Raw genomic sequence first — 21,063 nt, forward strand, 5'->3', positions numbered from 1 at the left:
TATTTTTGTATTTAGTGTTCAGTGTCAATAAACAAACATGAACACTGTGCACTGTGCTTTGGTCCTCACCTTCTTCCACCAACAGCTGTTACAATGACAAGCCACTGCAGCCCTTGTGCCTTGTCCCACCCCACAGCAGTGTGAGGTTGCCATGGCTGCAGGAGTGCTCTAGTCCTAGATTGCATTGACTGCAAAGAGAAAAAGAGACTCACGCAAGCTAATGTACTTAGTGTCATAAGGGCCAGGTCAAGATCAGTTCTCTGTGCCTGGATTTGATTTAGGATTGGATTGGAAAACAAAGAGAAGTACATTATGCTTGAATATTCCACCCACATCTCCAAAAGAGAGCTAGGGGATGGTGTCACTGGATAAATTTTTTTTATCCATATCTCCAAAAGAGAGAGAGGGGTAGCATCTTGCTTTATGGTACCTTTATTTGTTCCATTTGTGTATGTTTTGTCAGTAAATATTAATGTTGAGTGTTACGGGTTAAGCATGTTTGACAATAATCTCTTTACCAAGTCCCCTCTGTCAACCCACTGTTAAATCTGGGAGCTTTAATCATCACGTCTTTCATTGGGCAATGGAAGAATTACAATATTTTTAACTTTCCTAAAGCCAAACCATAACGCTTTGTATCAGATGCCTGTAGAGATTAGAGACCTTCTGGTGAGTGACCTTACCATATGCTCAGGTCTTGTGTGACCTTGTGTGTCATTGCTAAATCCCTGAGTCGCCACTGCTGAGGCCTTAGTCCCCCGTGCCCTGTCTCTTAGTAAGACTGGCTTAGCTTAACCCCACATGATAATGAAGGATCGGGATAAGGAGATAAAGAAACAGATATACACATTCAGAAAGACAGACAGGCAGGTCCAGTCTTTTCTTTATTGGAACAAGGGTCATCCTCTTTGGCCACCTTAGCCACAAGCAAACAGATGTATTTACGTCTACAGCGTTACAGCAGCACATAAAGCTCAACACTAGCAAAAGTGATGAGTGTTGTGTGTGTTTGTCCAGGTGCTGCTCAGTCCCATGGTATTAATGTGAGCTGACATCTTATAGTAAAGATCTAACTGTTATTTCTGCGGGGGTCAAAAGGAAATGGAACCTTTCAGGGAGCACTGCCACAAATGAATGTTTCTGCACCATTGGATTGTTCAAACTGTCTACATTTGTTATCCTATACAGTACAGAAAATGGTAAAACAGTTACATTGTTTGTATATACAGTAACATAGTTTATCTTATGCCTCTGATGCTAAAATTACATTGTGTAAATAGATTGGGTTGCAGATTCCTTTAATTTGTATCAAAACGGGATTAGTTTAGAAGTAACAGAAATGGGATTTGGCTGCTTGAGAGCCAACCTGGGCGGAAATGAGGACAGAGCGGAGAGCAGAATAGAGTGGACTGTGTATTGTATCAAGGGAACTTAGTCAATTGGGGTCAGAATAACATTTAGCCTAATAGAGATGTGGGTCTGTTTTCTGGAGAGGAAAGTTGAGTCTTTGTTTTTTTACATGCTGGGAGACTTGACTAATGGAAGGACCCCCTTCCTCTCCTCTTCTATTTTGATGGTCATCCACCTCTTTGCCTCGACGGCAGTCTTCCACCTCTCCTCCTTCTCCACTCCTGTAGGCTCACAGGCACCTTCCTCTTCATCTGGGTCTGGGCCTAGGACCCAGTCTATGTGCACAAAATGACAGGTTTAGTGTTTGGCATGTACACATTCCTCATACTGTATAGCAATATAAGGGCAAGCTCATTTCGACACCACTATGAAAAGTATTCAGACCCCTTGACTTTTTCCACATTTTGTTACATTACAGCCTTATTCTAAAATGGATTCAATTATTTTTTTCCCCTCATCAATCTCCACACAATACCCCATAATGACAAAGCAAAAACTGAAATACCTTATTTACATAAGTATTCAGACCCTTTGCTATGAGACTTGAAGCTAGCTAAGGTGCATCCTGTTTCCATTGATCCTTGATTGAAGTCCACCTGTGGTAAATTCAATTGATTGGACATGATTTGGAAAGGCACACACCTGTCTATATAAGGTCCCACAGTTGACAGTGCATTTCAGAGCAAAAAACAAGCCATGAGGTCAAAGGATTTGTCCGTAGAGCTCTGAGACAGGATTGTGTCGAGGCACAGATCTGGGGAAGAGTACCAAAACATTTCTGCAGCATTGTAGGTCCTCCTCCGCTTGGAGTTTGCCAAATGGCACCTAAAGGACTCTCAGACCATGAGAAACAAGATTGAACTATTTGGCCTGAATGCCAAGCCTCCCATCTGGAGGAAACCTGGCACCATCCCTACAGTGTAGCTTGGTGGAGGCAGCATCAACCTTTGGGGATGTTTTTCAGCGGCAGGGACCGGGAGACTATGAACGAAGCAAAGTACAGAGCGCTCAGGACCTCAGACTGGGGTGAAGGTTCACCTTCCAACAGGACAATGACCCTAAGCACACAGCCAAGACAACGCAGGAGTGGCTTCTGGACAAATCTCTGAATGTCCTTGAGTGGCCCAGCCAGAGCCCGGACTTGAACCCGATCAAACATTTCTGGAGAGACCTGAAAATAGCTATGTAGCGACGCTCCCCATCAACCCTAACAGAGCTTGAGAAGATCTGCAGAGAAGAATGGGAGAAACTCCCCAAAAACAGGTGTGCCAGGCTTGTAGCGTCATACAAAATAAGACTCAAGGCTGTAATCGCTGCCAAAGGCGCTTCAACAAAGGACTGAGTAAAAGATATTAATATTTCTGTAAATGTCATATTGGGGGGGGTATTGTGTGTAGATTGATGAGGGGGGAAAAACAATTTAATCCATTTAGAACAAGGCAGTAACGTAACAAAATGTGGAAAAGTAAATGGGTCTGAATACTTACCGAATGTACTGTATGTGTTTGTTTTGACTGTGAAGTAGCCTTAACTAGCCCTCTTAATCCACAGATCCAGCTGACATGCCTTTTCCATGGCTTCTAATTGGCGCTACGAGGTGTGAAGGTCAAAGCTGATCAGTATCAATGGGTGCCACAGTGAAAGGATACTAATCTGATTAGTTCTACCAAAGATGTCTGTCTGTCTAGTATCTGGGTCAGTGAACAGATGTTTGTGATTGGGGGGCACGTGGCAGCGTCATGTAATAAAGGGGATTCTCAAAACATTTGGTTCTAACAATGACTACCAAGCTCTACAACCTAAGGCTCATACTCATAGATGGCAACCCTCACGTACTCTCATGATTAACAGCATGCAGAATACCACAGAGGTCTGACATCCATCAAGATTATTTAAACATGATTAGCAAGAAAATACAGAATTATGGAATTCACCACAATATAAATAAATATGTTTTATTGTCACGTACACCGGATAGGTGCAGTGAAATGTGCTGTTTCACAGGGGCAGCCATAGTAGTACATCACCCCTGGAGCAAATTAGTGTTAAGTCCCTTGCTCAAGAGCACATCGACAGATTTTTCACCTTATTGGCTCAGGCAATTAAAACAGCGACCTTTGAGTTACTGGCCCAACGCTCTAACCTCTAGGCTACCTGCCGCCCTAAGATCTATGGTGACATTCTCGATGACCAGGGATGCGTCTTTTGACATGTGATCACCCCACTTTACCTGCCAGGTCATGGTACAGATCATTGATCAGGTGTCCTAGGATGCCGTAGCAGGCCACTACTACCACTATCACTCCCATTGTGACATAGAGCACATGAGGAGGCATGTGGAAGGCATCACGGGAGGAGGGTACATAGTCAACAAAGTAGAGATCATCCTCCTTCTCCATGGCCTGTAGAAGCTGCCTTGGGTTATATGTCCTGGGGCGGTTCCAAACCTCTCCCCACTCAGCAGTAGGCTGGGTCTGGACCCCTGGAGGCTCCATGGTACAGTTAGCCATAGTGTTCCGGTCTGTGGGGAATCCATCCACAAATTGAATTAGTAGAAAGGGGAAGTTGATTAAAGGTATATGAGAATGAATTGACCTTGTTGGTTAAAAACACCATCATGGAATGATTCTGGAGGAAAGACTCTTTTACAAAGAAAAGAACAGTGAACCAAACCGTCGGTGTGGCTCATGCCCGGTATATTCTTCATATTAAACGAGCCTTATGGCTGACAAGACAAGCTAGAATAAGGGAGTTAGCAGTGTCCTTTTGAAGGCAAAAACTCCCAAAATACAGTACATCTGTTGTGAAGGACAACTTCATTCCCCTAATGAATTTCCCTGAAGTCTGTTGTGATTTAAGGGGTAAGGAACGGATGTGGGGGTGATCTGACAACTTTCTGATTTTCAGAGAATATGTTGCTATTTGTGATGTTGAACTTCAATCAGCCTGGATTTTCAGTTTGAAGGAAAGGATTTGTTCTGACTTCGGTTACAGACAAAGAGGCTTAAAGTGCTATTAATCAGCTCAACTCTTTCATTCACGCTCCAGCCCATCCCACCATTCAGTTGTGCATTCCTCCTTTGTCCAGAAATATCATTGTGTGGCACTGTCCTGTCTTTCCAGAAATCAACTCCCCTCCAGATGTGTCTCAATGAGGTGGGAGAGATGGAATGAAGGAATGAAGAAACAGACACAGGAATGAGACAGTAAGATGAAATGTGCAGGTGTCTAAGTACATGTAAAACCCCTTTGAAATTTGCTCATGCAACCAAAGTGCAGAAAAGTTCTCTCAGACAGATGAGACGGAGCAGCTGTATCAGCACTGACTAGAGTACTACATGAGCCACTCTCCCAGTGTAAAAGCAGAACACTCACAACAAAAGCACTAGCAAAGCCTAGAAATGAACCTAAAGCCTTATTTCTCTAGTCTAGTCAGTGAAGAGTTTGCTCACTCAGACTGGGACGACCTCCTCAGGGTTGGGTGCATCCTTGATCTTCCTGCAGAAAACTTGAGACAACAGGAAGTTCCAGAGGACGATAGCTAGGGAGGTGTTGGCAGTGACAATGCCAACCATGATGGGGTGAACCATGCTGTCTGTCTCTGCTGTGTGAGGCTGGCCTGACAGGGAGGACTGAAGCCCCTCTGGTCAGCAGCAGGTAAGTAGCTCTACTGCTCCTGAGCTTTGAGTGAAACTGGACTGAAGGGTCAAGAGTCCCTCCTCTGTGTCTAACTCAATACAAATCTCTGTGTCCATCATAACCTTCAACACCTAGATCTAATTAATCCTCAAGGGTGTTCCCTGTCAGACTAGGATGATGGTTGTGGATGACGCAGGACAGCACGAGTGAATGAGTATGACCATGAGTACACAGGAGGTTGTTGGCACCTTAATTGAGGAAGACAGGCTTGTGGTATTGGCTGGAGCGGGATAGGTGGAATGGTATCGAATTCATCTAACACATGATTTCCATATGTCTGATGCCATTCCATTCACTCTGAACCTGCCATTATAATGAGTTGTCCTCCCCTCAGCAGCCTCCTGTGCATGAGTAGTCGATGACATCCTTTATCTCTGACAGATAATTTATGGTGACAACTCTTTGTCCATATAAATATGATAGATTATAATCCTGGTTTCTGCCAAATCATGATTAGGTGGGAAAGTATTTTTAGATGTGTCAAAAAAGATAGATAGATATCAATTTGGTAGGACATTCTCCATATATATAGGCCAAGCATTCAATTACTGATTACCAGATCATATAATTGCCAGAGTATAAAGGATACAATCAGAAATCATTTAAAACATATTGAATGATGTGTAATGAACACAAATGTACTTTCCTGCATCACACATATAATCAACAGGCTATGTTGAGCACACAAAGTTAGCAACCAGTAAACAAATCACAAATGTTGACACTAGAATGAGGAAAAGAGATAGCAAAATACCTTGCTGGGTTGAGCTGCAAACAAAGAATGGTTTGGTTGAGTTTGCCCTTCAGTCCATTCATTTCCCTGATATAAGGCTGCGTTTGATGCATTTTCCTCTCCTTATGTGAGCAGTAGTAAGGAATCGTCTGGTGTCCATAAGATGACACATCCAGCCGAACAAAGGGAGGGTTCGGGAGAGAGTTCAATCTGCTAAAACCTGGAATCTGCACACAAGATATGATTTTTTTTTCACTCCGCAATGTGTGTATGATTTAATCTCTTCCCAATCTGGAGATAAGCTTCAATACTGTAATGCCACAGAGTCAAGACAAGGTCATAGCATTTCCTGTATGAATGTGAGTCAGAAAACCCTTTGTAAAATAACATGTTAGAAATACAGCTAATCATATATAGAAATATATTTATTGATCAGTTTCAAGAGATGCACTACCTGTGTGTAAAACTGTGCTCCAATGGTAGGAGCACTGTGCTGAAGCTGTGGAGGACTGAGCAGTTCCACCAGACAAAACAGGACACACAGAAGCACTAAAAGCAATCTACTCTGAGCAGGACAACTCTGTAAGGTTAGTCATTTAGGCAGGGTTATCCTTAGGTTTGTCCTCTTCCTCTATCTTCCTATGGAAGGCCTCTGTGAGGATGAAGATCCAGTAGATGACGGTGATGGAGGTGTTGACTACAACGATGCCGATCATGATGGGGTGCATCATGGTGACGGAGTTGTTGGCAGGTTGAGGGAAGGCTAGGTACTGTTTCCACAGCTCTGTGTTAAGCTAAGTTTAGTGTGGGTCCTTCAACCCCATTTTACTATAGCGGTTACCCTCCCTCTCAGCATGCTGCTAATTCTCTATCCCTCCACAGAGCTGACGGCTGCCTTTCTGTCCCCCCTCTCTGCAGAGCTCACAACTGAAGATGTAAATACATCACACCACACTTAGTGTTCCCCTGATCAGGGTTACAAAAGGGGTTTGTTTGTACTGTTAAGTGGTCCTGTTTAGCTCAGTTGGTAGACTCTAGCAGGAATGTATCCCAAGACCTTTGCCGTTGCAAGAGCCATACATTACCGGGTAGAGCAGGCTAGGCAACCCTGCCCTAGACTTCCGCAGGCACTTCATGTTTTTGATTTAACAAAACTAGAAGACCGGGTGTGTTGAATAATCACTGAACTGCTCAATTAGCTGTTGGTCAGGTATGGTGCCTAGTTGGATCAAAATCCTGCAGTATCTGCGGAACTCCAGGAAAAGTGTTGTGTACCCATGCGGTAGAGTACGGTGCTTCCAACACCTAGGGTCGTGGGTTCAATTCCCACTGGGGCCCCCCATACATAAAAATGAATGCAGGGCATGACTAAGTTGTCTTGGATAAAAGCATCTGCTAAATTGCATATGTTAAAATTTATTTGTTAAGACAGAGGATAGCAATGTGTTTCAGTGGGAATGAGAAAGCTGAAAAGAACTGGTAAAGTATTTATAATTATATATAACCCTGTTATTCATTTCTCTGATGGCGTTGTCTGCGTGGATTAGCCATCTTGATCCAACACCTCCCTGAGCCATCATGATCCCACATCTGACTGGAATAGAACACAGGCAAGCTTAAGGAAAGCCTACGTACTACCATAATAGCGCTAAGTGACAGCATTGCGACAATACAGAATAATTTTGTTATCTAAGCCTTTATTTCCGCCAAGATAAAATCTATGTGAATATGACACAGCTGAAAAGTCGATTAACAGTCTTCGACAATCAGGTTTCCTGATTTCAGATGCTTATGATCAGATCACTCGGAATACAAAATACAAGTGAATGGGTCACTGAGATTGGGGGGGGGGGGGGGGGGTATTGAACCATTGACCATTTAATCATATAGATTCCATGAAAACAATAAATAAATTAACCACAACATGGCTTCAGATGTACTGTAATACAATTATTACACTGCCTTGTCTCAAAGGCTAATAATGACAGGTGAGAGTCAGATCGTTTTAATAAGTGAAAATGGGTATCAGTGATCATGAGTTATGACCTCTGTAGAAAGCTCTTCTAGTGCTGTATAGCAGTTCTCCTGGTGTCCATGCTTACTGTTCCCCCTGCAGTCGTAGTAGTCCGTCAGCGTACTGGAACTGTGTGCCGTTCTCATACTCCAGCATGTCCAGGGCTACCTCACAGCTCTCCTTCACCACGCGCTCTGTGTCTTTCCTGTAGCGCTCCAGGATCTTCATACACTCCTCCTTGCCGATGGATCCGAGGGCCTCGGCACACTCGTGTCTCACCATGGCGTTCTCCCCGTCCAGCTCCAAGGCTGCCTGCAGCTGGGGGATGCTGGCGGGATGCTGGATCTGACCCAGGACGTAGCCAATCTCATGGCGGAACAAGGCACTGCTACACTGAAGACCTGGGTGGCAGGACAACAAAGGGTTGAGTGAGTGTTGGTGTTCGGAGGACACTGATAGTGGAGGGTTATGCAATGACAATGATTCAGGAAAATAACATTTTCTTATGCGAATAACAATTATGTGGCTGGTTGAACATTTGGCAGAAAATAAGCCCCTCTGCATGTTATTAATTTGATCCTTTATTGCCAACTGCCATAGACTGCATAGTTTAAGAATGACTGCCAATCTCTCACCATCTCCTAGAGCCAGGACAGCCTCCTCGGTGCCCAGGTTGCGGAGGGCGAACATGGCCCTGTAGCGCTCAAACAGCGGCAGGCTCTCATCCAGGAGCTGTGTCCTCAGCTCAGGGACAGTCTTCCTCTGAGCTGGGGGAGCAGGGTCCACAGAACAGTAAGGGTTTCCATCGGTGACCTCATCTCCTTTATGGTCCCCACCAGATATCAGCCACTCCAGCCGCCTAACAGCCAACTGGCACGTCTCTGCCACCTGGTGGAGAAGGACAGTCATGTCGTAACCACTATTCAGGAACTGTACTGGTCATAGTGAATATGACTAACTGCAAATGCTGTATAATGTTTCATTTCCACATATTCTCTACTTCTATTTCCCTCCAATATACCTCGTTTTACCATACCTCGATGACTGGGTCCTCTGAGTACTTTTTCAGCAAGTCAAGGACCTTAAGGTTCCCAATAGCTCCTAATGCTTCCCCTAAATAAAAAATAAATAAAAAAATAGTTAACTATTTAGATATGCACTATTATCATCGTTATCTGTGAACATGTTTATCAATAAGGTATGCATGAATGAGAGTGGACTCTAATGAGCTGGCATACTGACCTGCTTCATGCCTGACCATAGGCTCCTGTGTTGTGTCTTTTAGAACAGTCTCTAGCGTGGGTATGGCCCTCTCATCCTGCATTTGCCCCAGGCAGTATGCCAGCTCATGTTTCAACAGAGCAGAGTCATCAACAAAAGCCTGACTGATCCATTCGATGGCCTCTGGTCCGCCCAGGTTACGCAAGGTGAAGAGAGCTCTGAACCGTGTTGTTAGGTCCTGCTTTGGGTTGACCAGAATCTTGCCGACTGCTGCTACCTCCTGCTCACTTGCCATGCTGAGTATAATGGTGTAGCTACTAGATCTGAAAAGGGAGAGAAGATCAGATACAGTAAGGATGTGAATGAACTGAATATGTAGCTAGCTAACTTTCGGACATATCTGGTAATAAACACGAATAACACTAATAAAATATTTTCCTTACAAGGCTAGACAGCTGCGTTGTTGGTTTACATTAGCTAGGAGTCTCAGGCTTGCCATTATCATGACTACAATTCCATACCATTGGGTTCTCGAGAGCTAGTCTCAGGCAAGCAGCCTAGTTAGCATCACAGTTACAAAACAAGCAGAGAAAGGGGTAGCTGCAATCCAATATGCCGACCGAAGTTTGGGCGTGTGGAAAGGAGTGGGTGTGTCGAAGGGAAAGTAGTGGGCGTGTGGAAAGGTTGAGCGTTTTTCTTCCCTTTCATACCAGGCACTGCCGTACATTGAGCTACAATATCACAAGAGTTTGGACTCGGAGTCCGAGTCATTTTTCACTGTTAGTTTACAAATAACTGTACATTTTCAGTTATAAAACTGATGATTGTTGGTTTTTGATTCAAAGTATTGATGATGGGTATACTGTTGCTTCATGTGATGTATGCATGTGCTTACTGTGACTGTCACCCTGATATTGGCTACTCGGTAGCTATTTCCGCGCCGTTGCCGGACAGTCTTGTCAAGTGGGAGCAAAGGGCACTGTGTCCCGGTGTTGTTACCTATCATGCCCTCGCCATTGAGTAGTAGACTGTATGTATCAAGGTGACATCTATACTGAATAAAAATATAAAACGTCACATGCAACAATTTCAAAGATTTTACTGAGTTACAGTTCATATATTTCAATTAACTGTTTTCTTTCTATGGATTTCACATAACTGGGCAGGGGCACAGCCATGGGTAGGCCTGGGGGGCATAGGCCCACCCACTTGGGAGCCAGGCACAGCAAATATGAATTAGTTTTTACCCACAAAAGGTTTTTTAATACAGACAAAAATGCCCTCCCAGGCCAACCCATGGCTGCACCCCTGACCAGTCATGTGAAATCCATAGATTAGGACCTAATGAATTTATTTACATTTACTGATTTCCATCTATGACCTGTAACTCTAAAATCTTCAAAATGTTTGCATTCATAGTTTTTTTCAGTACATTATTATTATTATTATATTCAACCCAAGGGCACAATGGCCACTGGCCGGAAAAGGCATGGGCATTACGGCCACAAAAGGGGGATGCCACCGGGAAATTTGATGCATTATCAAGTGCTTGTCAAATTGTGAATGAGAGACTGATGAAGTGTGTAGCCTGCACAAAAAAAAACAAAGCAGAGCTCATGCCTTTCAATGGTACTTCTTTCAAATCATTAGTTGCATTATCCAGCCTTAGAATGTATTAAAAATCAAAACATATAACCCAACGTTTGTATCACAACTAAAGTTGCATAAATAACTCTAAATTAAGTATATAGGAGGACTGGCTTCTTTAACCACATCAACACAGAATAGATGCATGTGCGCACTCCCTCAGAAATCGTTTTAGAAAAATAAAATAGAACGGATATTTTCTCCATGTACAATTGTATTGTTTATACTAAAGATGCAGGAATGACCACATTCAGGAACACACCAAATTGTAGCATTCATGCAGTAACCAATGGGGTGCTCGAGGGGGGGGGGGGGGGGGGAGTTCATGAAGGAACCAATTTTTTACAGAGAGAATGCACTGGGAGGTATTTTGTCAACATGTATTTAGGCATATTAAAACACTTCCGTTTTTTCCAATCACGAGTATCACCTGTCAATTTAAGGATAAGATTTCGGCACACCCCTAGACTGCGGTCCAAACACTTAAGATACACCCTCGCCATCTTGGCAAGGTCCAGCCCTCGTTTTCAGTCGGCTTTGCGAGTGTACAATTATGTTCACTCAGAGGTCTGAAACTCCACATATTTCAATTCGCGATGATTGTACATCCGCTAAGAAAAGGATGCGAAAACTTAACAACATCAATAGAGTAGAATAGATCAAATAAGTCAACATACAAGTGTAAGTAAAAACAAATGTAAATAAGTTAGAAATTGTGCTACTAATGCACATGACAGCACAAACGTCTCGTAAAAAGTAAATATGTTTTTGTTTGGTTATCTTTTGAAAATTTTAGAAATTAAAAAATGTTCCTTCTTCAGAAGTTCCAGCTAGGCAGGCTAACGTTAGTTAGCTAATTAATTTGCACGCTATCATACAGTAGGCGTATATTAATAATTTGATATTTTAAATAAGTAGACATGCACTCTTATTTGACTGTAGCGCATTTAAAGCACCCACAAGCTACCTGTGGCTAAAACACAATCATCGCGGGATGAACGCGTGACGAATTTCCGGCCAAGGGCTGGTCTATTTAAAAATCATTACTTCCTCGCCCTGCAAGTGTATACTCGTCAGACGTCATCAGAAGTGTCCACTTAATTTGAGAACGGAGGGGATAGGTTGTGTCTTTTCAGTGTTTTTTCCGCAACCATCGTTTTTGGGCTATACATTTGAGTTAGACATGGCAACCCTGGCTGCTACCCATACTCGAACTAGCAACCTAACGTTCGCTAACTAGTAAAGATGTTTGATAACATAGCTGGCTAGCTTGCTAATATAATGACTCTCATATCCAAGCTGAACCTTGCTTAATAAAATACTTAGAATTCATAAACAGCTCAAAGATGGACTGACAATTCCAGTAAATCATACTCACTTCGCCTACTTTTCTGTAACAGTTCGCTACAATCAGCACTTGATCTTTTCCACATGGATAAGTTCCTCAGTCGCTGTGCGTGACCGAGAAACACTACAACCTTATACTTCCGGGGTATAGTTTAGTTTACCGTCTGGATACTGAAAAAAATTATATAATGTAAAGTAAAAAAGTATTATAATCACTCACATCGGTAATCCATTTTTTAATTTTATTGGAAAGTATTGAAGAGGTAATTATCTAGTAGGTCTATCTCAGAAGAATAATGCATTGTATCAAGTATGGGTAACTGCATAGGTGTGTGTGTCTGAAAGTCCTTGGTATATTCTTTATATATACACATTTGTGTTCCACAAGGTAATTTTTGTATTGATTTGTTGTTTATTAAAAAATGTAAATAAAGTGTGTGTCTGAAAGCTGACGTGTCAACAGAAGTGGGAGGATCAACCGCGAAATGCGTTACATCAGCACTCTGTAATTGGTTAGATATTTTTGATTGAAGCGGGTTGTTTTTCCATATCTCAACACGTTTTTATTAGTCAGTTCAAGACGGTGTGAAACAACACTGGGATAGCTAAAAGCCACACTATTCTTGATAGAGAATCATACTGTGCCATTTGAATGATAACAAAACACACAACAAAAATAGAGCTGACAGGGATTATTGAGCAGAGGAGAAAACATTTAAGGAAAGAACTGAATAAGGGGTTGTTTTTTCTAAATTGCTGGAACACAACCATTCCATTGAACTCTGACACACTGACAGAAGTATCATAGGCCACAAATCAGCAGTGTAAGAAAAGGTAAGTCACCAAGTAAAATCCTACTTGAGAAAAAGTCTAAAAGTATTTGGTTTAAAATGTACTTAAGTATCAAAAGTAAAAGTATAAATAATTTAAAATGTCTTATAATAAGCAAAACAGACAACACGGTTTTCTTGTTTTTTTGATTTACGGGTTAGCCAGGGGCACAGTTCAACACTCAGACAAAATTCACAAATAAAGGATTTGTGTTTAGTGAGTCTGCCAGATCAGAGGCAGTAGGGATGTCCAGGGATGTTCTCTTGATAAGTGTGGGAAGTAGACAATTTTCCTGTCCTGCTAACCATTTAAAATGTAACGAGTACTTTTGGGTGTCAGAGAAAATGTAAGTAGTAATAAGTACATTATTTTCTTTATGAATGTAAGGGTTAAAACTGTCAGAAATATAAATGGTAAAGTGCAGATACCCCCAAAAAACCACTGCTAATCAGATCTATCTCAGGAAAACCTTTACACAGCCGTCGTGTTGTCTGAAAACTTAATGATGGTGTTGGAGTTGTGAGCGGACACGCAGTCGTGGGTGAACATGGAGTACAGGAAGGGACTAAGCACGGCTGCTCGAGGTTCGACTGTCTGCTGCCCTGGAACCTTAAACCACAAAGTCTCCATCTGCCTCTCCCGCTCCAGGTCCGGCGCCCAATCCAGCGGTGGATCCTTCATCTGCTCCTAGGATGGAGCCACAGTCTGCAGCTACTACAGATGCCAAGTGCAGCCAGAACTTTGGGGCCTCTCCAGCCATGCCTGCCAGCACCGTACTAGTTCCAGCCCAGAAGGTCCTTCTACCTTCAGACCTTTCAGACCTCTACTCAGGGGACCTGCCAGACATCACCCCGGGTGACCCACCAGAAGGCACCCCTGATGCTCCCTGTGACCTAGATGTCAATTTCCCTGCCCCCACCATAGGGTAAGTGTCCCCTTCCTCCCGAATATGGGCAGAGTCAGAGTTCCCTTCCTTCCTGGTAGGGTCAGAGTTCCCTTCCTTCCTGGTAGGGTCAGAGTTCCCTTCCTTCCTGGTAGGGTCAGAGTTCCCTTTCCTCCTGGTAGGGTCAGAGTTTCAGTTTCCTGTGTACCTGAAATGTGTAAAGTGTCCTGTCCCTCAAGTTGGTCCAGTGTATCCTGCCCAATGGTAGGTCTAGAGTTCCCCACCTTCCTGGTAGGCCCAGTCTACCATGGCCACCCGGTAGGCTCGCAGTTTCCATTCATACCCGACCCTCAGTCTCTGGCAATAGTTGCAAGTTAAAACTTTTCTGACTTACAGTTGAAGTCGGAAGTTTACATACACCTTAGACAAATACATTTAAACTCAGTTTTTCACAATTCCTGACATTTAATCCCAGTAAAATAATCCCTGTCTTTGGTCAGTTAGGATCACCACTTTATTTTAAGAATGTGAAATGTCAGAATAATAGTAGAGAGTGATTTATTTCAGCTTTTATTTCTTTCATCACAATCCCAGTGGGTGAGAAGTTTACATACACTCAATTAGTATTTGGCATTGCCTTTAAATTGTTTAACTTTCAGGTAGCCTTCCACAAGCTTCCCACAATAAGTTGGGTGAATTTTGACGTCTTGAGACGTTGCTGCAATATATCCACATAATTCACATAATATTCACATAGTCTCAGGATGGTAAGTTGGTGGTTGAAAATATCCCTCTAGTGGTGTGGGGGCTGTGCTTTGGCAAAGTGGGTGGGGTTATATCCTGCCTGTTTGGCCCTGTCCGGGGGTATCATCGGATGGGGCCACGGTTGGGACCCCTCCTGTCTCAGCCTCCAGTATTTATGCTGCAGTAGTTTATGTGTCGGGGGGCTAGGGTCAGTCTGTTATATCTGGAGTATTTCTCCTGTCTTATCCGGTGTCCTGTGTGAATTTAAGTATGCTCTCTCTAATTCTCTCTTTCTCTATCTCAGAGGACCTAAGCCCTAGGACCATGCCTCAGGACTACCTGGCATGATGACTCCTTGCTGTCCCCAGTCAGTCCACCTGGCCGTGCTGCTGCCCCAGTTTCAACTGTTCTGCCTGCGGCTATGGAACCCTGACCTGTTCACTGGACGTGCTACCTGTCCCAGATCTGCTGTTTTCAACTCTCTAGAGACAGCACTGTGATTATTATTATTGGACCATACTGGTCATTTATGAACATTTGAACATCTTGGCCATGTTCTGTTATAATCTCCACCCGGCACAGCCAGAAGAGGACTGACCACCCCTCATAGCCTGGTTCCTCTCTAGGTTTCTTCCTAGGTTTTGGCCTTTCTAGGGAGTTTTTCCTAGCCACCGTGCTTCTACACCTGCATTGCTTGCTGTTTGGGGTTTTAGGCTGGGTTTCTGTACAGCACTTTGATATATCAGCTGATGTAAGAAGGGCTATATAAATACATTTGATATGATAATTTTCCTGCCTCATGATGCCATCTATTTTGTGAAGTACACCAGTCCCTCCTGCAGCAAAACACCCCACAACATGATGCTGACACACCCGTGCTTCACGGTTGGGATGGTGTTCTTCAGCTTGCAAGCATCCCACTTTTTCCTTTTTGTTTCATCAGACTAGAGGACATATCTCCAAAAAGTAAGATTTATTTTTTATGGCGGATTTGGAGTAGTGCCTTCTTCCTTGCTGAGCGGTCTTTCAGGTTATGTCGACATAGGACTCATTTTACTGTGGATATAGATACTTTTGTACCTGTTTCCTCCAGCATCTTGACATGGTTCTTTGCTGTTGTTCTGGGATTGATTTGCACTTTTCGCACCAAAATATGTTAATCTCTAGGAGACAGAACGCGTCTCCTTCCTGAGCGGTGTGATGGCTGCGTGGTCCCATGGTATTTACACTTGAGCACAATTGTTTGTACAGATGAACGTGGTACCTTCAAGTGTTTTGAAATTGTTTCCAAGAATGAACCAGACTTGTGAGGGTCTACAATTTCTTTCTGAGGTCTTTTCTAATTTCTTTAGATTTTCCCATGATGTCAAGCAAAGAGGCACTGAATTTGAAGGTAGGCCTTTAAATACATCCATAGCTACACCTCCAATTGACTCAAATTATGCCAATTAGAAGCTTCTAAAGCAATGACATTTGTAAGAATTTTTCAAACTGTTTAAAGGCACAGTCAACTTACTGTATGTAAACTTTTTACCCACTGGAATTTTGAGACAGTGAAATAATCTGTCTGTAAACAATTGTTGGAAAAATTACTTGTCATGCACACAGCAGATGTCCTAACCGACTTGTAAAAACTATAGTTTGTTAACAAGAAATTTGTGGAGTGGTTGAAAAACGAGTTTTAATGACTCCAACCTTAGTGTATGTAAACTTCTGACTTCAACTGTAGGTTCCCGGACTTCAGCCTTTGGTGCTTGGCCCCCAGTCCTCTGTCGTTCTAGGTCCACAGTCTCGAGCACTAGTAGCCACTAAGTTTGTGTTGGGAATGTTATTGCGCTAATAGGGGGTGCAATAGTGAGTTATGGTTACATTATTGTGCAGTGTAACTGTGTAGATACGTTTGCAATTAATAAGTTGCAATGTTTGCTACCTCTCGGGTGATGCTAGCTCTGTTTGTTTGTACCCCATGCATGCTACTTTGTCTAGTATCATTATTCATTAAAGTATGTTTTGAGTATCACTATTCATTATTCACGTGTGATTGAGTTTGACTAATCTAGCAATGTTTATATTATATGCATGCTACTGCTGCCATATGTTTGTATCTGCAATATGTATAGCCTGTTGTTACTTGTGTAGTAGCTGGTGCCCTTCTACCGATTCTAAAAGTTTCCAGAATGTTTCAGCACAAGCGCGGTAGCCCTAAATTAAGATATCAGCTAGGCCAGAGAGATAGCCAAAAAACATCCATGGCCTTAGTGTCACGGCCATCGAATGAAGTAGACCAAAGCGCAGCGTTGTGAGCGTACATATTCTTATAACAATACAACAACCGTGAAGCTTAACGGCTATGTACCACAAAGTTAACGTCCCTCACTGAAAGGAGGGAAAGGGCTACCTAAGTATGGTTCCCAATCAGAGACAACGATAGACAGCTGTCCCTGATTGAGAACCATACCCGGCCAAAACATAGAAATACAAAATCATAGACAACAAAAACCTAGAATGCCCACCCCACATCACACCCTGACCTAACCAAATAGAGAAATAAAACAGCTCTCTAAGTTCAGGCCTTCTATTTATCTCTCTCTCTAGCCATGTGTATTCTTTAATTATGTCTAGATGCTATACTATTGCATTCATTCATGTGTTTATATTATGCCACAGTTTGCTCATCTACTTATTGTTATATTGCACGTGTATATTTATCTTAGTGTCTTCAAATGGATAACGATTGTATTGTTTCAGAACCACACACAAGTACATATAAACATCTTTAAATGGAAGCAGCTGTGTCCACGTGTGTGTGTGGTGGTGACTACCAAGAGTATAGCTATGGGCCTCAACATCATATTCTAACCAGATAGCACTGTAATGGGCACATCTTAGTGAATCAGTTGAAATTTACTAGCAGATGAGGGCATTCACAACTGACCTCTCAGGTGAGCCCCAGCTAGTCCTTTTATCATGGTCCTACTTTTTGCGACCAACAGTTATAGCGACCAACAGTTTTTTCAAATTAGGCTATTAATGAGTAAGCCAATGACTTAGCTATTTTACATTGTGCCAGTGAATTGAAGTTGAACATTATCCGTCCTTTTAATTAGGCTTAATTGCGCCAAATACAGCTTATTTAATTGACGTCCTAGCTAGGCAATAGATCGCAAAGTAGGGCACCCACGATTCCCCACTGAGCTAAATTTTTTGGAAATGGCAAATTCCCGTTCTCCTCCATGAACGCTTCTCAAGTGCAAATACTGTCCAGCAGTTCAAATCAACAGGCATTTTTGTTAATAGGAGGGGTCTACCATAATTATGATCACACTTCCTCAATGTAAATATTATGGGGACACCTATACATTTGGCAGGCAACCACAAGTTCTGTAGTCTATTTGTATTTATTATGGATCCTCTGTTACGTCCGTATTTGGAATGAGACCAAGGCGCAGCGTGGTAAGCATACATCTTTCTTTATTTTGACGAACACCAAAAGATAAACGAACTTAACGTTCCGCAGGCTACACAGTAACTGTACAAAAACGAGATCCCACAAAAAAAACAGGCTGCCTAAGTATGATCCCCAATCAGAGACAAAGATAGACAGCTGCCTCTGATTGGGAACCATACCCAGCCAACAAAGAAATAGAACACATAGATTTGCCCACCCACGTCACACCTTGACCTAACCAAATAGGGAATAAAAAAGGCTTTTAAGGTCAGGGCGTGACATCCTCATCCTTTGGTCCAGAAAAATTAAGACAATTATACCATTTAAAAAACATTACAATTGTCACGCCCTGGTCTTAGTATTTTGTGTTTTCTTTATTATTTTGGTCAGGCCAGGGGCCTGTTGCACAAAAGTAGAATTAAGACATCCGGGATAAATGACTCAGCTGAGCTCAATGAAGCCAAAACATGTGCGTCCAGGCTTAATTGGTTGCACAAAGACCAAGCCAGGATGAGCAGACACGGATTCATTAAGCCAGGTGAAACCAATCCTGGATAGGTGCGCGCTCACGGCTCACTCAAATAGACCCCGCCACAGATCACAGATTAACTGATTTACCATGGCAACTAGAGCCGCGTACTTTTCCCCGTCGGAAGCACAAATCCTCATGGAGGCATACGAGGAGGTAAAAGATATAATTAAGAAGAAAGGCAACACCGCCACAGTGATAAAGCAAAGAGAAAAAGCGTGGCAAAGTATTGCAGACCGCCTGAATGCGTAAGTAGTGCACAATTACACACTCACCGCTCCGCTGAAACATCACAATTACAATTCAAATATTTAATTCACATCTCCAAAAATGCAGTTGTACTGTAATTATGAAACGGTTAATTTTTTTTATTGAAATGCACTGCAGATATGAGTGAAATTGTGTAAAGTAACTCCATCACACTGTATAAAGCTATGATAAAAATTTTGATATTTTTACTGAAAACAAGACAAAAATACCAAGTAATTTTTTGCAGTGTGACTCCATTAAGTGTGTGTGTGTGTGTGTGTGTGTGTGTGTGTGTAGATTAAACATGAACGGGCCAAAACGGACATGGCAGCAGGTCAAAATCAAATACAAGAACATTCTGCAGAATGGTATGGTCCCTGACTAATATTTAACAAAGCACAAGCATATATTGTACCCAGAAGGTGCCTGCTCACACATTGTCTGTACTGTTTTAGCAGTGAAAAAGAATACCCACAGACAAGGCACGGGTGGTGGGTCACCAAAGGCTGACCTTACCCCAGCAGAGGACATGGCCTTGGAGCTAAATAAAGGCAGGCCCGTCTTAGAGGGGATCCCTGGGGGGAAAGAGACGAGCATAGGTTCCTCCCAAGATGCCACCCGCTTCATTCAAGGTATGTCCTTCCATCTCTACATGGGATACAACCACATTCATATTGAATCAATTTGGACTGTCTGACTTTGGTTTACCTATTGCCTTGCAGTGTCTGGCAGCACTGTGTTCCTGTTAGAGCCACCAGCACAAGCACCAGACGATGCTGATCCAGTGAGTACTCCATCAAAGGCATACTGTAGGCCTGGCATGTCTTGTCTACTAGCTTCAATATGAATCCGATTAAATGTGATAGGGTGAAGGCCCCAGTGCAGCAGCAACAGCACATGATGGAGACGATGATGAGGAGGAGACCATCTCTCTGGATTCCAGAAGGCATGAGGTATCATGTTAAGACTGTGAAAGTACTATTTACTCTACAATGGTGAGGAGTCCTCATCAAAATCAAAAAATCTAATTTCTTTTACAGGACCCAGATGCTATACAGTGGGAAAACCAGCCTGGCAACATAGTGCGTATTAATAAAAGGACACCACATCCTGCCAAATTCCAGCTGCGCTAATTGTATTGTGTTCACAGAGCTCACAAGCTATCAGAAAGTTGTATGGCAACCACCTCCGGTGCCAAATAGAACTGGCAGACATAGACATTCAGTACAAGAAGAAAAAGATGGAAAATCTTGCACTGGAGTTCGAAATAAAAAAGAGGACAATTAGGAAACTGGACCTTGAAATAAAAAAACTTGAGAGGGAGGTGAGATATGCCTTCAATGTACACTGTATGCTAACTGTAACACAAATGTATTAATCATTATTTTTCTTTCCTCCCCCAGCTCCAAGAAGATGACACAGCTCAAAATAAAAATTAGGTATATTCTCGTAAAGTCAAGTGAGCCATGACATATGAGCTCTTATTGTGAGCACACAGGACGGTGGCATCTTTCTAAGGTTTTTTTTATTTTCCCAGCAATCAGTACAACCAAGTCATCGTTATAAGGCATCGCCCTCTTTTGCCCACCCCCCCCAGCACCAGGTGTGGCCACTAGCCTATATGAAGGCCCAAAATTGTGTGTTCCTTTCTGCTCTGACAATGGCATGCCCATTCGTGCGAGATGTGGTGGATGAAGAAGCACTTGTGCTGAGGAGAGCCTTCAGGTGAGAAAGGGTCTTCAGGGACCGGTTGGACCCACTGGCCTTCCCTGATGACCATCTATATGAAAGATACAGGTTTTCTGCAGATGGCATCAGGTATCTATGCAGACTACTGGGTCCCAGGATTAAGCACCGCACTGCACGGAGCCATGCACTGAGTGTGGAGCAAATGGTTTGTGTGGCCTTGCGCTTTTTTGCTAGTGGAGCCTTCCTGTACTCAGTGGGGGATGCAGAACAGCTGAACAAGGCCACAATTTGCCGCACAATAAGGAGTGTGTGTCTGGCTATCAAAGCATTAGCAGATGTCTTCATCTCCTTCCCTGGCCACAGAAGACTCTGTGACATCAAAGAGGAGTTCTATAGGATTGCAGGTAAGAGGATCTACAAATTACAGGACAACTGTTAACACATAGTAGGATACTCATTACTTTGTGTGACAGGTTTCCCCAATGTCATTGGTGCAGTGGACTGCACACACATAAGGATAAAAGCCCCCTCAGGTGCCCATGAGGCCGATTTTGTGAATAGGAAATCCTTTCACAGCATTAATGTTCAGGTGAACATAACTTTTTGATATTGTCCATTG

General features: G+C 42.9%; 2 protein-coding genes and 2 long non-coding RNA genes across 5 annotated transcripts; 2 read left to right on the forward strand and 2 right to left on the reverse strand.

Annotated features, from left to right (window-relative positions):
* Nucleotides 1–845: 845 nt before the first annotated feature.
* Nucleotides 846–6,771, reverse strand: LOC110521519 (uncharacterized). Its single transcript, XR_002473154.3, has 3 exons — nt 6,297–6,771; nt 5,864–6,069; nt 846–1,685 (listed from the first exon to the last, which is right to left on the reverse strand). It is a non-coding gene; the product is annotated as an uncharacterized LOC110521519 (long non-coding RNA).
* A 751-nt stretch (nt 6,772–7,522) lies between these two features.
* LOC110521518 (deoxyhypusine hydroxylase) lies at nt 7,523–12,230 on the reverse strand. The gene is made up of 5 exons (XM_021599119.3): nt 12,103–12,230; nt 9,099–9,400; nt 8,893–8,969; nt 8,492–8,744; nt 7,523–8,257 (listed from the first exon to the last, which is right to left on the reverse strand). The coding sequence occupies exons 2-5, from the start codon at nt 9,370–9,372 to the stop codon at nt 7,941–7,943; spliced, it is 921 nt and encodes a 306-aa protein (XP_021454794.3). The 5' UTR covers nt 9,373–9,400; nt 12,103–12,230; the 3' UTR covers nt 7,523–7,940.
* A 380-nt stretch (nt 12,231–12,610) lies between these two features.
* Nucleotides 12,611–16,552, forward strand: LOC149983941 (uncharacterized). Its single transcript, XR_016495163.1, has 3 exons — nt 12,611–12,905; nt 13,551–13,827; nt 14,834–16,552. It is a non-coding gene; the product is annotated as an uncharacterized LOC149983941 (long non-coding RNA).
* A 1,812-nt stretch (nt 16,553–18,364) lies between these two features.
* Nucleotides 18,365–20,190, forward strand: LOC149983942 (uncharacterized). 2 transcript variants are annotated; one of them, XR_016495162.1, is made up of 5 exons: nt 18,365–19,123; nt 19,211–19,387; nt 19,478–19,539; nt 19,622–20,079; nt 20,159–20,190. XR_016495162.1 is itself a non-coding variant. In XM_090231508.1 (4 exons), the coding sequence occupies exons 1-4, from the start codon at nt 19,060–19,062 to the stop codon at nt 19,718–19,720; spliced, it is 402 nt and encodes a 133-aa protein (XP_090087634.1). In that variant the 5' UTR covers nt 18,365–19,059; the 3' UTR covers nt 19,721–20,190. The 2 variants fall into 2 exon arrangements, 1 of the variants encoding a protein (XP_090087634.1); XM_090231508.1 differs by having other exon boundaries at nt 19,622–20,190.
* The last annotated feature ends 873 nt before the right edge of the window (nt 20,191–21,063 follow it).

Source organism: Oncorhynchus mykiss, chromosome 4, assembly GCF_057628025.1.
Source record: "Oncorhynchus mykiss isolate SJ-2025 chromosome 4, ASM5762802v1, whole genome shotgun sequence".
NCBI classification, from domain to species: Eukaryota; Metazoa; Chordata; class Actinopteri; order Salmoniformes; family Salmonidae; genus Oncorhynchus; species Oncorhynchus mykiss.

What these genes read in the sequence shown, in the direction of transcription:
- LOC110521518 (XM_021599119.3), bottom strand. Translation starts at nt 9,372, where the DNA reads ATGGCAAGTGAGCAGGAGGTAGCAGCAGTCGGCAAGATTCTGGTCAAC. An exon ending in CAGAGGACCCAGTCATCGAG is followed by an intron (nt 8,745 to 8,892) that starts GTATGGTAAAAC and finishes CTTCTCCACCAG; the next exon opens with GTGGCAGAGACGTGCCAGTT. An exon ending in TGTCCTGGCTCTAGGAGATG is followed by an intron (nt 8,258 to 8,491) that starts GTGAGAGATTGG and finishes CCTGCCACCCAG; the next exon opens with GTCTTCAGTGTAGCAGTGCC.
- LOC149983942 (XM_090231508.1), top strand. Translation starts at nt 19,060, where the DNA reads ATGAACGGGCCAAAACGGACATGGCAGCAGGTCAAAATCAAATACAAG. An exon ending in CAAGAACATTCTGCAGAATG is followed by an intron (nt 19,124 to 19,210) that starts GTATGGTCCCTG and finishes GTACTGTTTTAG; the next exon opens with CAGTGAAAAAGAATACCCAC. An exon ending in CACCAGACGATGCTGATCCA is followed by an intron (nt 19,540 to 19,621) that starts GTGAGTACTCCA and finishes TAAATGTGATAG; the next exon opens with GGTGAAGGCCCCAGTGCAGC.